This window comes from Ammodytes marinus (genome assembly GCF_949987685.1).
Source record: "Ammodytes marinus genome assembly, chromosome: 24".
Classification (NCBI taxonomy): domain Eukaryota; kingdom Metazoa; phylum Chordata; class Actinopteri; order Uranoscopiformes; family Ammodytidae; genus Ammodytes; species Ammodytes marinus.
Window position 1 is genome coordinate 11,589,560 of NC_137228.1, and position 16,315 is coordinate 11,605,874.

The 16,315-nt window shown below is 38.1% G+C and overlaps 2 protein-coding genes across 3 annotated transcripts; one reads left to right on the forward strand and one right to left on the reverse strand.

The window, feature by feature from the left end:
- Window positions 1-295: 295 nt before the first annotated feature.
- On the reverse strand, window positions 296-11,031 carry LOC307269601 (glycerol kinase). Of its 2 annotated transcripts, XM_080052594.1 has the most exons (21): window positions 10,837-11,031; window positions 9,792-9,865; window positions 9,575-9,681; window positions 9,309-9,386; window positions 9,094-9,173; window positions 8,786-8,923; window positions 8,596-8,705; window positions 8,401-8,467; window positions 8,118-8,135; window positions 5,553-5,588; window positions 5,387-5,454; window positions 5,215-5,257; window positions 5,042-5,122; window positions 4,783-4,861; window positions 4,503-4,599; window positions 4,324-4,408; window positions 3,666-3,786; window positions 2,658-2,801; window positions 2,351-2,437; window positions 1,928-2,014; window positions 296-1,496 (listed from the first exon to the last, which is right to left on the reverse strand). In XM_080052594.1, exons 1-21 carry the CDS (start codon window positions 10,930-10,932, stop codon window positions 1,483-1,485), a joined length of 1,710 nt encoding a protein of 569 aa, XP_079908720.1. In that variant the 5' UTR covers window positions 10,933-11,031; the 3' UTR covers window positions 296-1,482. The 2 variants fall into 2 exon arrangements, with proteins under 2 accessions (XP_079908720.1, XP_079908721.1); XM_080052595.1 differs by lacking the exon at window positions 8,118-8,135.
- Window positions 11,032-11,948: 917 nt separating this feature from the next.
- Window positions 11,949-16,209, forward strand: wbp4 (WW domain binding protein 4). Its single transcript, XM_080053076.1, has 10 exons — window positions 11,949-12,057; window positions 12,235-12,307; window positions 12,410-12,472; window positions 13,176-13,302; window positions 13,902-14,096; window positions 14,197-14,255; window positions 14,680-14,755; window positions 14,858-15,078; window positions 15,254-15,498; window positions 15,917-16,209. Coding segments are annotated over exons 1-10 (1,275 nt in total). The 5' UTR covers window positions 11,949-12,055; the 3' UTR covers window positions 16,131-16,209.
- Window positions 16,210-16,315: the final 106 nt, after the last annotated feature.

Below are 16,315 nucleotides of genomic sequence, written 5' to 3' on the forward strand. Positions count from 1 at the left end.
AGGGCAGTAGATTTGCAAAACTGTATGTACATGCTTAAAAATATAAGCGTCTCAACGTCCTTTTAATGTGTTGCAGAACTTGTTCAACTATTTTCATTTTGGTTCCTATATGTTAATGGGTTAAAGAGAATGAAATGTCATTGTTAAATATGAAACAATTCATCACCAAAGCCAACAGTCTTAACGTCCTACTTGAGTAACACACTTAATTATAATAATTCCTTCATTTTTTCTAAATTTGACTTTTAATAACTTAATATACGTCATTAAATCATGTTTCATGTCCCAAAAGAGCACTAAGAGCCTCCGAGCGCAGTCATTTCAAACTTTTAATGAGAGCAGACACTGAACCATTTCTTAAACAAAATCCCCACAATGCCTCAATGCAAACAGAAACACTGGCTTTTGATTTGGTTTCAGATCCACACACACACGACAAATGTTTGGGGATAGAATAAATACTGACATTCATTCACTACACAGCTATTGCAAATATTTTTTTTAGAATTTGTGTTTCTGTACTTTAAAAAAAATCCGTTTGAGTAAAGTATTATGTAAATAATTTAAAGAAAACCAACATTTTAGTACAATAAAGCTTCATTGACAGTCATATGTAAGGATGAACACAAATTATTCCCTCTTTTCGCATAATTTCAGAGATATTTTGTATGTCGTAGATGTTACTATTGAATAAATTCAGGTTTTTGTGGGGTCAATTTCAAACCTGCAAAAAGACAATGTTTAAGTCATAAAATTGGACTTCAAGCTTCCAGACAAAAAGCTTAGAGCAACAAAATAAATTACTTATTTAACTACTGCTGCACTTTTGTCCCTCTTGGTTGGTTTCTGTCTTTTGGAGAAATTCTAATCATCAAATTCATAGAATTAGACAAACATAAGTGTTTATTCCTGTCATTATATCTGGGCCCTGAAACACAAACCTTGTCTGCTGATTCTTCATTGTCAATCACACAAGACATTTTCACTGCCTTCAAAACAAATTATGTACAAGAAGCAACATGTGTCAGTTCAATGTCTTAAACCAAATAGTTAGAAAAAATATATATTAGACTTTGTTAGTACACGGCTGCCAAAAGACAAAAACAATATAAAGTGCTTGTAAAGGTCCTCTGTAGCTGGACAACTAGACATTAATTCAGGGGGTTAACAGTGGTGTGACGAACAAAAGATAAATACCAAGTCCACTAAACAACCATGGAATAATTACAACAATGTGAACTACAGTAGCATTGGCAGAGTGTCTACATAAATAGGCTCAGTAATTAAAACAATATTAACATTGTAAAAAAAACACTGCATGCATACTCCCGCTTAAATTAACATCTGAATGTACCAATTTGTTCCTTTCTGCTGTAAAATGAAGGGAAATAATGGACAAAGAGTTGAGCAGGAGAGTGCAATGGAGAGCGTGCGTGGTGGCAAGCATGTCCTCTTTGCTTTAACGCCGTCTGGAGTCTCAGCCTAGTGGTCGACTTCTGTGGACAGAGAAACAAAAGACGAAGACATTTTAATTGTATATTAGACTGACTTATTTGTTAGCATAATAATAATAATAATAATAATAAAATAATAATAATAATAATAATAATAATACATTGTATTTATATAGCGCTCTTCTCTCACTCAGAGCGCTTTACAAAAACAAAACAATAAACAAACAAAAAGAACATGTAGAGTTGTTTTATAAAGATTTCATAATAACATAACTATCTAGAATTGAATCGGAATCAGTGCTTCTTGTATAATATAATATTGTACAGTAAGGATTGCGCTTCTGCCTGCTCCTTCTCCAATTTATCCGTTTTTGTTCTGTGATATAATTGGATACTTTGTTTGTTTCTAATCTTTGTGTTTTTATATATCAAATCAAATTAAATCAAGTGCACACACAGCATGAGCTACTGACCTGACAGGAATCTTGCACCAATCAGCATCAACATGCTGCCGAGGATGTAGAAGCCGAGGGGAGCGCTGCTGAAGATACTAGTTTCACCTTTCAGTCGTCACAACAGAAAAGGTTGAACAGAGGAGAGAGACAGTTTGAGCAAGAAACTGAAAGTCACATTCCAACATATAGCGTTATTTAAGTCAAACTTACAGGGGAATCAAAGAAACTAATTTAATATCATGAAAAGGTTATCTTTGTCAGTGTTTTATTGAAAAAATAAAAAATGTGCAGCAACAGCAAGGCATAGTAACACAAGAGGATATTTTACCCCATCACCTAAATTAAAAAATTGCTTTAAGAAGAGGTTTTGTCAAGAACAATAATAACATTTACAGCCACCTGAATAAGGCTGGAATAAATAGTGTGATTCATGCTACCAACCATTTCCATTTCCAACGGGCTCTGTCGTTTCCCAGTTCATAGATCTCTCCACAGCCTTCTTCCATCGAGCGTATCTAAACTCACTCTCTGTGAAAACAACAACACACAAATAACTATGTTTTTTTAATCGCAATAATAATGTTTCTGTAGTAAATAATAATGATAATACATTTATTTTATATAGCGCTTTTCAAATAACCCAAAGAAACTTTACAATAAAATGAGTAAAATCCGCATATAAAATTAAGTGTTACGAAATTACTGTAGTTAAAATAAAGACAGTAGCAGCAGTAGTATGTGACTGAACCTTCAGGGTTGATCTGAGGGTCAAACTTCTCGGATGTGACTTCACTGAGGTCCTCTGGACGGAGGCTCCACACACTCACTCCCTCCGCTGATCCCGCCGCCATAGCTGCACCCAGAGCCGTGGTCTCAGGCATCGACGGCTTGACTGGAGAATGAAAATCAATACTTTTTTACTGCTAAGGTAGTAATGCATTGAACACCTAAAACGCATCTTTTTAAACTGGCTTACTCCGTCTAACTGCTGTCTTTCACCCATATTCATCCCACTTGTGTAATTTGTGTAACATTTCTTGTTCTTTTATAATTGCTATTTTTGTTCTTTTTAACTCTGCCCTAAGGTGACCTTGGGTGCTCTGAAAGGCGCCTATACATAAAATGAATTATTATAATTTTTTATATGTATATTTTGTCTATGTTGTATGCTGACTGTTGTTTCCCTTTGTTAATTCTGCATGATGCCATCAGAGGGCGGTAGCTTCTACTGTAGCACCATATCATATTGTACCAGTGAAAACATTAGTCATTTGCTTGTTGCCAAATTATTTTTTTCAAAATCAGTGAGTCCGTTACTGGTCCGTAATGTGTGCGCAAATAAAAAAAACTGGTGTTAATAATACTCATCCTAGGCCTAGGCTCTGTAAACTGGTATGTAAACATTAGCGCCTAGCTAGCAATATGTCCTTTTACAGAGCCTTGGCTGCTGGATATTTTTCAGCAGACTGCGTACACAAAGTGCTGACATTCCATGGATTGTGATTAACAGATTTAATACAGTCAATAGCATCATCAGATTGAGAATGTGTAGAGTTAAGCATATCGCGGAAACATGGTGTTGGTTATAGAACTGGTTTGGTCGCTGCCAGAGTTTGCTTTACTATCTGTCAACACTGTCTGTTTGGCATGATGACAAACCCTTTTTCACACACACACACACACACACACACACACACACGCGCGCACACACCAGTGAATGTCTAAACAGACAATAAAGAATCAAAGTGAATCTCACCGACAGGGATACAGAGGATGTCTGCCTGCAGTTGCATCAGGAGGCGGTTGGACGTCATCCCTCCGTCCACCTGCAGCTGAGTGAGTGGGATGCCGCTGTCCTGGTTCATAGCATCCAGGATCTGAATCCAAATATATATTTTTTTTTTCATTTTCAAGCTTTACTAGACAGTACAGAGTTGAAATAGGGAGATTGAGAGAGAGAGGGGATGACCTGCAGTAAAGATCCACGAGTTGGATTTGAACAGGCGACCACTGCAAAGAAGGCCGGAGCCAATATGGTATGCACTCTATCCACAACGCCACCGGAGCACCCCCAAATACATTTATTATAACACAGTACACCTGCTCCTAATCAAATACATATTAGAGTCCCAGTCCAAGTTTTTATTTGTGTATTTGTGCAAGTATTGTAAATGTTCATATGTACCGATATGTAGGTTCTTCTTATTCTTTTGTTAGCTCGTTTCACTGTTTTTATTACTATACATTTTCTTACATATTTACTCTATTATTATTTTTTCCTATTTTCTATATAAACTAAATGTATGTTTGTTTATGGTTATGTCTTCAAAAACTGATGAATAAAAAGTAAAACATTTTTTAAAATACATATAAGAAATAGCAGTTCTGTGTGTAAATACTTTTATATTATTTACCTCTCGCGTCTGGAAGCACACAGCTTCGAGTGCAGCAAACGCCAGGTGCCTCTTGTTAGTGAACTGAGTTAATCCACAAATGATCCTGTGATAATATACAAACAGTTAAGACCTATTTCTGCTGTGTGAAATCATTTAACATGTGTTTAGTGAAAATACAGAGTAGTTCTTGGTGTTACCCTCTGGCACTGGGCTCCCAATAAGGCGCATAAAGACCCGAAAACGCAGGAACAAAATAACAACCGTAGGATGTCCCAACTGATGCGGCCAACTTCTCTGCAATGGGAGAGAACAGGTACAATAATCAGTAGACAACAATATTTTAGACAAGAATATATTACCTTTTTTCTTTAAATATATACTGTAGACCCTAGTAAATCAGTGAAGCAACATTAAAGTTAGCTGTGCGAGAAACAGTTGAAGCTTATTTAATTGCGGTTTTCCACCTGCAGCACATACCGAGCTCTTCAGATGTCTGGATGATCCCGAGATTGTCCTGTAGCCAGCGAACCACAGCTCCCGCTATGGCCACAGAGCCCTGGCAACAAGCACCAACATGTAATGAAATATTTAGTTTGTAAAAACTAAACGGAATTGTCAAAATGCTAGGTCTATTAAAGAGAATTTTATAACCGTAACTGATTTTTTTTTTTTTTTTTTACACATTGCATTTAAATGTTAAAATGATTTCAATGGACCGGTGTAGTCATAACTGTACCTCCAGTGCATAACAGGCCGGTTTGTCCCGACCGAGTTTGTACGCCACAGTGGTCAGAAGGCCGTGGTCAGACATTACAGGCTGCAAACACACAAGCAAAAATTATCATCACATGCAGCGATCACACCCTTTATAATATGAATGATTCAAATACTAAATCTTTAGTCACGTACCTTCTCTCCAGTGTTGCGCAGGAGAAAGCAGCCAGTTCCATACCTGAAAAAACAAGAAGCATAAATCAAACTTTTAGTTGAATAGTTGAATTTCTGACTAATACATTTTAAAGTAGATAGAATAACAAAAAGCCATAATCTGCAAAATCTTAAAACAAGCAAAGCCACTCACGTGTTCTTAGCCTGCCCATCCTGGAAACACATCTGTCCAACGAGCGCTGCAGATTGATCCCCAAGGCACTGTTTTATAAAAGAACAAACATTAAATCCATTGTTGCAAATTCCTCAAACGTGCATTAGGTATAAAATACATGTAGACAATAAGGAGATAAACTTACCCCTGAAATGGGTATACCTGAAAGAGCTCCAGATTTCTGTCATAAGAAAAGATAAGTCAGTTAGTGTCACAAGATCACATTAAAAGAGTATTATAGGTTCTGGTTCTCCTGCAATTAGTTTGTATTTTATGGTTGTAATAGCATTTTGGCCTCAGACTACTCTTCACCGATGGAAATCAACTAAATCATAATATTCTATTCCACTTCATGTGAAGATTCAGATCAGATCATTTACTTTAAAATCAATCGAATAATTTTTAAATAACTGTGAACAACAATCTTGCCCTGACTTCAACACTGTAAAAAAAAAAAAAAAAAAAAAAAACAGTTATTTGACTCCATGAAGCCAAATACAGATTTGACCTCTACCACATCATCTACACGTACAGGAACAGTTTGGGAGAAACGGGGGCAAAATGAACTTGTTTACATTCAAATTTCTTCACTCCTAACTGAGGTTGTTCTCAGAATATGGTTAGAGGTTTAACAAAGACATACGATAAAAAGTTGGTTAAACAAAAGCTGCGCCAAAGAAGTGAAGAGATTTAGAAAGATGTGCTTTCTAAGCAAGCAAGTTTCTTTGTTGATTTAATCAACAAATATTCTCCAGAATCACCTAGTATGCCTTTAAGGAAAGCCATGAGGCGTCGATGACAGCCAGCCGAGGGGCATGCCACCACAGAAGCAATGAGGGACGGGAAAACATCAAGCACATTTCCAGAAGAGCTGTGTGTGTGTGTGCATCCTGTACAGTAGTGCCTGTGAAAAAAGCTACACCACTTATCATAAATGTTAAATCAGTTAGAATGTTAGTCTCAAATGTGCAGTTGACGTTCTGGTGAGACGAGCATAAGTCTATTATTGTCTTTTTAAGCTCTTCTTTTGTTCTCCGCCAACTATTAAGGAAAATATTTGACTTAACCCATTGATGACTATGGCAATCTAGGATGCATGTCCTTAATGCCTGAGGGTTTTCTGAAAAAATAGTACGAATTGTCAAGTCTACCAAAACCTTAATATCTAAGCCTGTGTAGCACATGGAAACATGAAATAAAATACATTTAAAAGTTAAGGTTCACAGGTTTTATTTAAACATGCTCCCTTAGCGCTTACAAACCAACAAATATTTCAAAAAATCGTCAAAATTAGATGAATTAGAAAATTATGAAATATTGTTAATAAATAGATGCAATGTGTTGTGTGATTTTCGTCAGTAGTCTATAGTAGACCTTGATTCTGCGCACCAAACGCCACTAACTGTTCTGTCGCCGACATAGCTGGCGTATTTTTTTTATTATTTTGTTTTATTTTTATTTTTTATTTTTTTTTGATTGACATGATTTTCGGCAAACCACACAACTTTTGGGTGGTCACGTGGTCTTCAAAAAATCAACAAAACCCACCTCATGTGTATTTGAACCAATGACAGTGCATTCTATGCTGGGAATGCCATGAAAATTAGATAGAGTAATAATGCTGCGCGACGCAGCATCAGGCAGGAAAGCCAATGTGGCATCGCGCAGCAGCCGTCATCAATGGGTTAAGCTTGTTCCACCAACTAAACTATAAACTTATAAACAAGCATTTACAGCCATTTGCATTTTAATTTGAATGGTTATTATGGTATTGCTTTGTAATTAGGAAGTATACATATTTTGTCTGGACGAATGTAATATAAAAAGCATTCATTAACTATTGCTTTGTCTGTCAGTTTTACGAAAGTATGTATCTTCCTTTAAGTGGACAACAGAAAGGAAAAATGAAATTTACTCTAGCCTACGATCTTCTTCGAGGGATATTGATATCTATCCGTCCATCTATGATGAAATGTTCTTGTGAGTAGCAAAGATATAGAATAGCAAATGTTAGTCATGAGTTAGTTACAAGCAACAGTGAGTGAAGGTTACGCATCTATTCATTTCTAAATGCCTGATCTTAAAATATAAAAAAAAAAATAATAATATTCTAATATTTTGAGATACTGGATTTTCAAATGTTCATAAGCTGCAAGCCAAATGATGAAAATTAAAACAAAATGGCTTAAAATATTTCACGTTATGCATCTTCTAGAATATATGAACGTTTTTTTTTTTTTTTTAAATCACGGTAAGAAAATAACTATTCCATGATATTTAAAAAAAACGTCAGCAAAGGGCAAAACTATGGAAGAAAAATATGTGTTCGAACAATAAATATTCTTACTTCAAGACACTTAAATACTCCCATCCAATACAATTAAAGTGCGGTCAAAGGAAAATATCCCTCTCCCATGATCCCTGTCAATGCAAACAGGTGAAGAGTTGAATGCCATCACATATGAAAGCACTGCTGCGATTCCCCCCACAGCCCTGGTATACAGTACATACTTTACATGGGTGACTTACATGTACGGGCCCAAACATGTTATTTTAATTCTTTAAAGATGCACCTGTAAATATTCACTGTGACACTGAATGTTGGAAATGCACTGCACAATGGCGTATTCATTGCTTTGGCCACTGGAGAAGCAGGGTGGGTTACTTTAGCATGACGAGGAAACAGCAATGGTGAGATTTTTTTACTTACCCGGCTAGCACAAATTTTCTACCATTGAGAGAAAAAGAGACAATGGCACATGGAAAAATAATATGCCTAAAGGAATTTCTCAGTCAATAATTACATAATGAAAGCACAATAATCAATGAAAAAACAAAACATTGATGACTTTATGAGTGGCCTATGGCATTAAACATTCCACTCTAATGACACAACACTAAAGTCACACTAGACAAAGCGATGAAATCAGTAGGATAAGTTAATTTTAAGTAGACTAGACTTATAAGAAACTGACGGATCATTGCATGCTTACCATGAGACCGTAGATTTCTGAAGAACTCCTCACTCGGGGCAAGATCTCCATCGGAATACCAAAATATCTAATAGGAAATGTAAAAGGTAACGTCTGTAAATAACTCAGCCAATTCTGTCTTGAATTTTCAGCATGAATTTAAGTTTTTTTTAAATAAATGGCAAGATGATAAAATTGAAAGAATAGCTGTCATACGTGCAGAGTTCTGGGTCCCAGTCCAGAGTGTGAATGTTGAACAGCATGGTTCTGCTGGCGTTGGTCACATCTGTGCAGTGGACACCGCCTGACTTGCCCCCAGTCAAACACTGTGGGATGGCCATTCAAATTACTTTTTTTTAACAGAATCTGTTTTCAAAAACAACTCTAGGATGAAAGCACCACTTACCCAAATGAGCCAGGAGTCCACAGTGCCAAACATGGCGCGGTGGGACACGACAGCTTCATGGACCTCATCAACATTGTCCATCAGCCAGCGGAGTTTCACTGCACTGAAATAAGTGCTGATTGGGAGCCCCGTTTTATGCTGCATAATGACAATCACGTTAAATTACAAGGGTGCCGTATATTAATTTACATGTGTGTGAAATTATAATTGATTAAAAAATAAGTTATTGATAAAAAGTTAATTGGCCAACATAAAATAAATCCTGCAAGCTTCCCCCACCTAAAGACATCTTCAACCAAGGACCTCACCTTCAAGTGGTTCTTATTTTTCCCTGGAGTTTTGTTGATTAGACGTTCAACCGTCGATTGGGTGCGCAGGTCCAGCCAAACTGAACACAAACAACAGTTAGTTCCTTAGCAACTAAAATCTATTCAATTCTAACAATCCTACGGTGATGCTACTGCTTCATGCTTGTCGGGAAAATGGTAATGATGAGTAGAATATAGAAGGAAACACTGATTACCGATCGCATTGTAGAGCGGCTCCCCCGTCTCCTTGTCCCAAACCAGCGTGGTCTCTCTTTGGTTGGTCACTCCGATTGCTAAGCAACACATTTCCACACAGATTTTAGATCGTAAAAACTCCTTCTTTGAAATACATGAAACTGATGCTACTACTAAAGTGCAGGTGGTGGCATTTAGCCGTGTGTGTGTGTGTGTGTGTGTGTGTGTGTGTGTGTGTGTGTGTGTGTGCGTGCGTGTGTGTGTGTGTGCGTGCGTGTGTGCATACCTTTAATGTTTGAGATGTCTATGTTGAGCTGGGTGAGCTTTTCACAAGTCCGCTCCATGCACTCGTAAACCGACTGCAGGATTTCTTTGGGGTCCTCCTCCACCCATCTGGAAAAACACAACAAATCAGTAACAAGACATTTACTACACATGTGTTTGTGTGTGTGCATTTTTACAGTATATTGTATTGCATTATGTATAAGGATCTTTCCACGTACCCTTCTTTAGGGAAGCTCTGCTTGATTTCCACCTGATGATGGCTGAGGAGCTCTGCTGTTTTGGAATTAAACACCTGCAAAAAGAAGAAAAAATAGTTCCAGACCATTGCCATTCAATTATATTGGCAGAGTGATTTTTAGGTTATGATAACATGCATCTTATTGTGTATTTTCAGAAATAATTATGGACTGGAATCAAACAATGTAAAGTGGAGAAGAAACGTTACAATATTACTATTATGTAGTTTCTACTCTAGTTCTAGTGTTGTTACTATGCATAGGAGCCACTATGTCTATCACTATTTTACAGCACAATTATCACAGCTAAAAATAGGTTCCCTCTGTCTGTAGACGTATGCCACTTACAAGTCACAGTTGCACTCAATAATGGTTGAAAATTTACAATTCAATCCTCTCTTTAAACCAAAAGTTTCATCTAAAATGAAGAGACTAGAAGGCCTGAATTGTTGTGACTCATGCCATTAGAATTCTCAGCTCTCAACTTTCAGACACACCCAAGGTATTAAATAAAAAATAAAAAAAATCTCTCTACTCTATGACTCAATGCAAAAACAAAGGAGAACTGAGCAAAATAGTAATAAAAACACATTTGAAAATAAAATAATGTAACAATAAGCAGATGCCCTTCACTAGAAAATCTAGCGCTGCCTTCAGGTACTGTTGGAAATATGCCGAACAGGTGTTGATATTACATGTATCGTGGAGCACAATTTAATCACTTGTCTTTAAAGTAAAGCTACGACACTTGTCGTCTTCCTCTCTTCCTACGAGTTTAAAAGGAGCATTCAAAAGGTATGATGATTGGGAGTTATTGATTTACCGGTAGGCCTACATATTTTCAAAACACAGTTCATTCAGTAACGTTTGATTACACCCAACAGCAACACTGGCTACAAACAAACCCGTCACTGTGCTTGCAAGACTTCCAGAAGCATGGAAATACACTCAAGGGCACCGCCAGACATTTAAACAGGTGTATGAGGCAGACATTAATCATAACAGAACCCCCTATGGTTTGTCTTACCAAAAACCGTGTGGAGCTCGTGCCCTGGTCGATGGCAGCCACCAGCGGCCCCAGCATTATCCGGTGTGAGGACGCCGCCATGCCGGTGCCGTTCATGTGCAGCCACCGGGACTTTGGCACCGGACTGGAGAGAGAGATCCGGGTAAACCCGATTAACACCAACCGGCAAAGCGGCTCAAGCTCAAGCACCAAAGGAAAGACGGGCGGGCAGTGGGTCGGTCGCGGAATTTACACGTAATAACGTTCGCCCCGGCCCCTCTACGTGATGACGCAAACAGTTGAGCCAAATTTTTCTCATTCTCATCATTCTATATGACTATCAAAAACATGTATTAAAATAAAATAAAACCATTCTGTCAATCGAAGCGAGGTATCCAGTTCAATTATACATTTGTATTTTAAAAAAAACAATTCATTATTATATGTATTCACTATTATACGATGTAATAAAACACTCAATTAGCAGCAAAGATGCTGGTCTTATCATATCGCAACACTGCAATTTATTACCATCTATCAAACTAAGGTTATACTGTAGATTTGTCGTGAGATCCACTACCGCCAATTTGTGTAGGCAAAGGACGAAAAGAGTCGTTCCCATACCGGGAGTCGAACCCGGGCCGCCTGGGTGAAAACCAGGAATCCTAACCGCTAGACCATATGGGACGCTTGACGTTACTCATAAAATATGGGATAATATAGATAGACATGACGCACTTGGAGCTTGAATGTTTCTACATTTATGGCATTGGTTGAAGTTTGGAGTGTATTAGCGAGCGTTATAACCATGGACCTATTATAAAACACGTCCATATTAGTGAGTTCATTACAGATGTTGATATTTTCTGTCACGTCTCCACTGCACGAGGGACAATAACATATATCTAAAAAAAGAAAACGACTATTTTGCCCGACGTCCTTAATAAACAAACTACATTTAGTAGTTTACATTTACATACTTAGTGACCGTGTATATTGTCAAAACGAATACTTTTATGGACAAATATATATTTTTAATCTTTTTATTTACTTATTTTTACCATAGACATATTTTTACCTACCGCCGTGCATCCGCTTGAGGGAGTCCTCGCGCGCGACTGCCACTGTCGTCATCACAAATGGACAGTGTTGTGATTCTTGAAATGTGCAGAAGCGGTTGTGTTTTCATTTTTGTTCGTTTTTAAAATCATCCCTCGCATTATAACCACCAATACTTGAAATGTAAGTAGCGAGATACATGGCTAATCACATTCTGTTAAATACTGTTAAATACATAATAATCTAGGGCAGGTATTCAGTAAGTTAGCCATGTTAGCTGCCAAAGCTAAAGGTAATGCTTGTATTGGTAGTATTTGTCATGTTTTGTTTGCTGATGATGGTTATATTATGTTTTTTCAGGGCTGACTACTGGAAGTCACAACCGAGGAAGTTCTGTCAGTACTGCAAGTGCTGGATTGCGGACAACAAGCCTGTGAGTTGGCATGATGAAACAGTGCATGGTTTCACAGGACACCAACCACACATGTTGTACTAATGTGTTCTCCTCGTTTGTTTTTCTTCTTTTTATTTACAGAGTGTTGAGTTCCATGAAAGAGGGAAGAATCACAAAGAAAATGTGGCTGCAAAAATCACTGAGGTATTAACATTTAAACACTGTTTTTTTTTTATCTGCGTTATATATTTAAATGATTATTTGTCACAATTGTTTGTTTAATACATGCTCACAGACTGTAAATTGCCTTAAAAGGAATTTAACAAATGTATCTGAAATAAATACATTGTAATAGTTAATACAATGCCTTCAAGCTTTCAAAAGTGTAAAATATGCTTAGACATGGAATTAAAGATTTTGTGGACATTTTCCTAATGTTGCCTAAAACCCAATACTTTGGAAGCATAATTTTCTCAATATTTACAAATGCCTTTCATAATAACATCACACAGGTCAGCATGGCATGATCCGATCTTAGTCGTACATGATTATTTTGGGCTTTTAAGTGGTGTATTTCCGAATATACCAAATGTATTACTTTCTATCGTAACTAAAGAAGTCATGATTTATACAAAATTGTCCCATTAAAAAGTCTTGACCTTAGTGTAGAAACCCTTGATCATATCCCTAATCTTTATTCATCAATCGGGTTCTCAGTAACACACACACACACACACACACACATAGGCTTGAACATTAACAGCTGTGAAAAACGTGCCCATCTTGGCAGGGCACTCAGAACTGGCAGCAGAGATAAGGCTCTGACATCGCAGCTATGACTCTCAAGCGCTCTTGTCATTGGCTGCTAACTGCTGTCACTCATCTCAACCTGTCTGTCTTTCTGCAGATTAAAAAGAAGAGCATTGACAAGCTGAAGCAGGAACAGAAACAGGATAAACAGTTTCAGGCCATGGAGGAGGCAGCGAATAAGGCCTATCAGGAGGATCTGAAGAGGATGGAAAGAGAGGCAGCAGGTAAAACATTTTTATTGCATTTTTAAGGAAATAATGTGTCACATTTGAGCCACTCAGGAGTAGGGGTGGTTAAAAAAAAATGTATACATGTAATAATCACAATTCCCGTCTTCAAATCAATTCATAGTTTCCATTTTCCAAATTCAATTTTATTTATTTATTTTAATTTTAAAAGTTGTAAGTTCGAGACAGGCAGCAAGCCTCAACCTACCAAATAACAGTATTGTTTGAATCTATTGTCTAACTTTCATTTATCCTCACACTGATGTGTAAACGTTTAACAGCATGAATAAATGTTGCCTTTTTTCTTATGGTGTTTAAACTTTACATTATTGCAATCAGTTGATGAAACCTTTCACATGTAAACTACGTAACATTACTTCTCTTTCGTGCCATAATATGCCACAATTTAGCACACAGCAGAAATCCTCCCATGTACTGTACCGAGAAATCAAAAAAAATATATATATATTAATTGAAAAATCATTTCGAATTGTGACCCCGAAAAATCTAAATTGAATAGAATTGTAGGATTTAAAAAGACTCAAGAGGATCTTTTGCCCCTTGATGACGTTACAAATGTTGTGTTTTTGTGTTAGGATTAGATTCACCAGCCGTAACGACCACAGCGACACCGACACAGCCCCCGCCCCGGGCCAAACCACAGGCCAGCAAACCGCAGCAGAGGAAAGAGAAATTCAGCAAGAGACCCAGGAACCAATCAGAAGCGCCGGTTTGGGTTGAAGGACAGACGGACGACGGACACACATACTATTACAACGCAATGACTGGAGGTGGGGACAAAACGAGAAACACACTTTCCTCTTTGACATAAATATTTAAACTAGTCTTGTTCACCAACATATTTCTACTATATTTCTGCTTGAACTACAGAGTCTCGATGGGACAAACCAGGGGAAAGTTCGGCCTCTACACAGCCTCCACAGACTGAAGTAAAGTATAATATTCTTTGTATTATAAATGAGGAATCTGTTGGTTGCTGATAACATACATTAAAGGGAGAGTCAGCGATTCTAGAGAACGCTTGTTGTCAACATTTGTCAGAATCAGTGAATATCTCCACAAGATCCACTACCTGTACGTACTGTGTGTGCGCTAAAAAATAAAAATCTGTAAACAGCTTAGGCTCTGTAAACGGGTATGTAAACAAAGGGGGCCAATCATACTGAGCAACATGCATGTTTACAGAGCTTAGGTTTGTGTTTCAATACTGGAACTTTTTTTCAGTTCACACAACACGGACAGGTAGAGAATTGTTAGAGAATAGAGAGATATTCACTGATTTTGACAAAGTGATTTTGACAACAAGCATTGCTGACTCCAACTTAAATACTTTAATCTTGTGTTTCTCTTTAGAGCCCTTCTAGCTGTCCCTGGATGGAAGCAGTCAGTCCTGATGGTTATACATATTACTACAACGCAGAGACTGGAGGTGGGCATTTATTTGTATGAATAAATCTATATCATTTATCTATAATTAATTTTAATCACGATTTAAATTCATGACACACATCCAACCGTCCTCACCTCACAGAGTCTAGCTGGGAGAAGCCTGCAGACTTCCCTTCGATTGAAGCGTCTGAACGTGGGTCCAAGAGAGAGGCAGAGGGCCAGCAGGAGGAGCCTGAGACCCCCCAGCCGGAGCCTCTGTCGGGGGGAGAGGACAGCTCCAGTGGGGCCCCGGTGGCAGCTAAAGAGGAGGGAGGCTCTGAACCGGCCGGCCAACAAACCACTGTCCCAAAGATCAGCTTCAGGGTAGGGCTGCACAACAATTAATTGTAGAAAGAAAATCGCAATCTTGATTCATACAGTACATCTATGCAATCTCATTGATGTTTCACATGCTCATATGGCAGTGACAGAATTAATGAAATAGTCTAGAAGAATATTAACTTTTTAATCTGACACTTTTCCTCATTTTGATTTTTAGAAAAGGAAAGCAGAAGGCGAGCCGTCAGAAAAGGAGGGTGAAGATGAGATCATCGATGACTCATCTCCTAAAGAAGAAAAGACTGACGCAGAGGAGGTGAAGAAGGAGGGAGAGCTCCAGAGCACCACAGCTCCACCGGAGGAGAAGAAAGAGGATAAGAAGCCACCGCCAGAGATGAGCCGCGCCAAAAAGCCTAAAAATCCATACGGGGTCTGGGAACAAATCCAGGAAGAGGAGGATCCATTGTGAGTGCACTTTGAAATGGTTGATTATTAGGATACTGATATAGACTTTTAGTAGATATATTCATTAACTGCTATTTAAACCAGGAATATACCAATTGAGATTAACAATCTATTTTTTCAAGGGATTCCTCCTGGCTAAGAAAGCAGCATAAACACAAAAGTATAACATTAAAAACTAAATAAAATGCATAATTAGACTGCTAGATCAAGTGTTACGCATACTGTTTGTTTTAGGAGCCAGTAGAGAACACTAATAAGGAGTATAAGCAGTTCATGCAAAATAGCCTTAAGGAAAAATATACCAGTGTTACATTTTATGGGTATATAATACAGAACTTTTCTGCAGCTTTACAAACCCTGATAAAGACTAAACATGCATGTGTGCCAGTGTCTTAACCGTTTTTCCCTTCTCCCCTAGCTCCAAAGTGGACTTACAGCTGCCCCAGGTGGAGTGGAGCACAGCCAGCGCTCCGGCCAACGTCCCACCGGAGCCCAAACCAAAGTTCAAGGAGCGTGTGATCACCTCGCTGGGAGAGGACGGAGGGACAGCCACTACCTTCAGGAAGAACAAAACGCAAAACGGCAAATCCAGGCGCCTCCGACAGAGAGACAATGACGACGACGACGACTGACACACACACACACACACACACACACACACACACACACACACACACACACACACACACACACACACACACACACACACACACACACACACACACACACACACACACACACACACACACACACACACTTTTGCTCTTTCTAGGAACTTGACATCTTAATCTTTGATTGTGTATTTTTCATTATACTT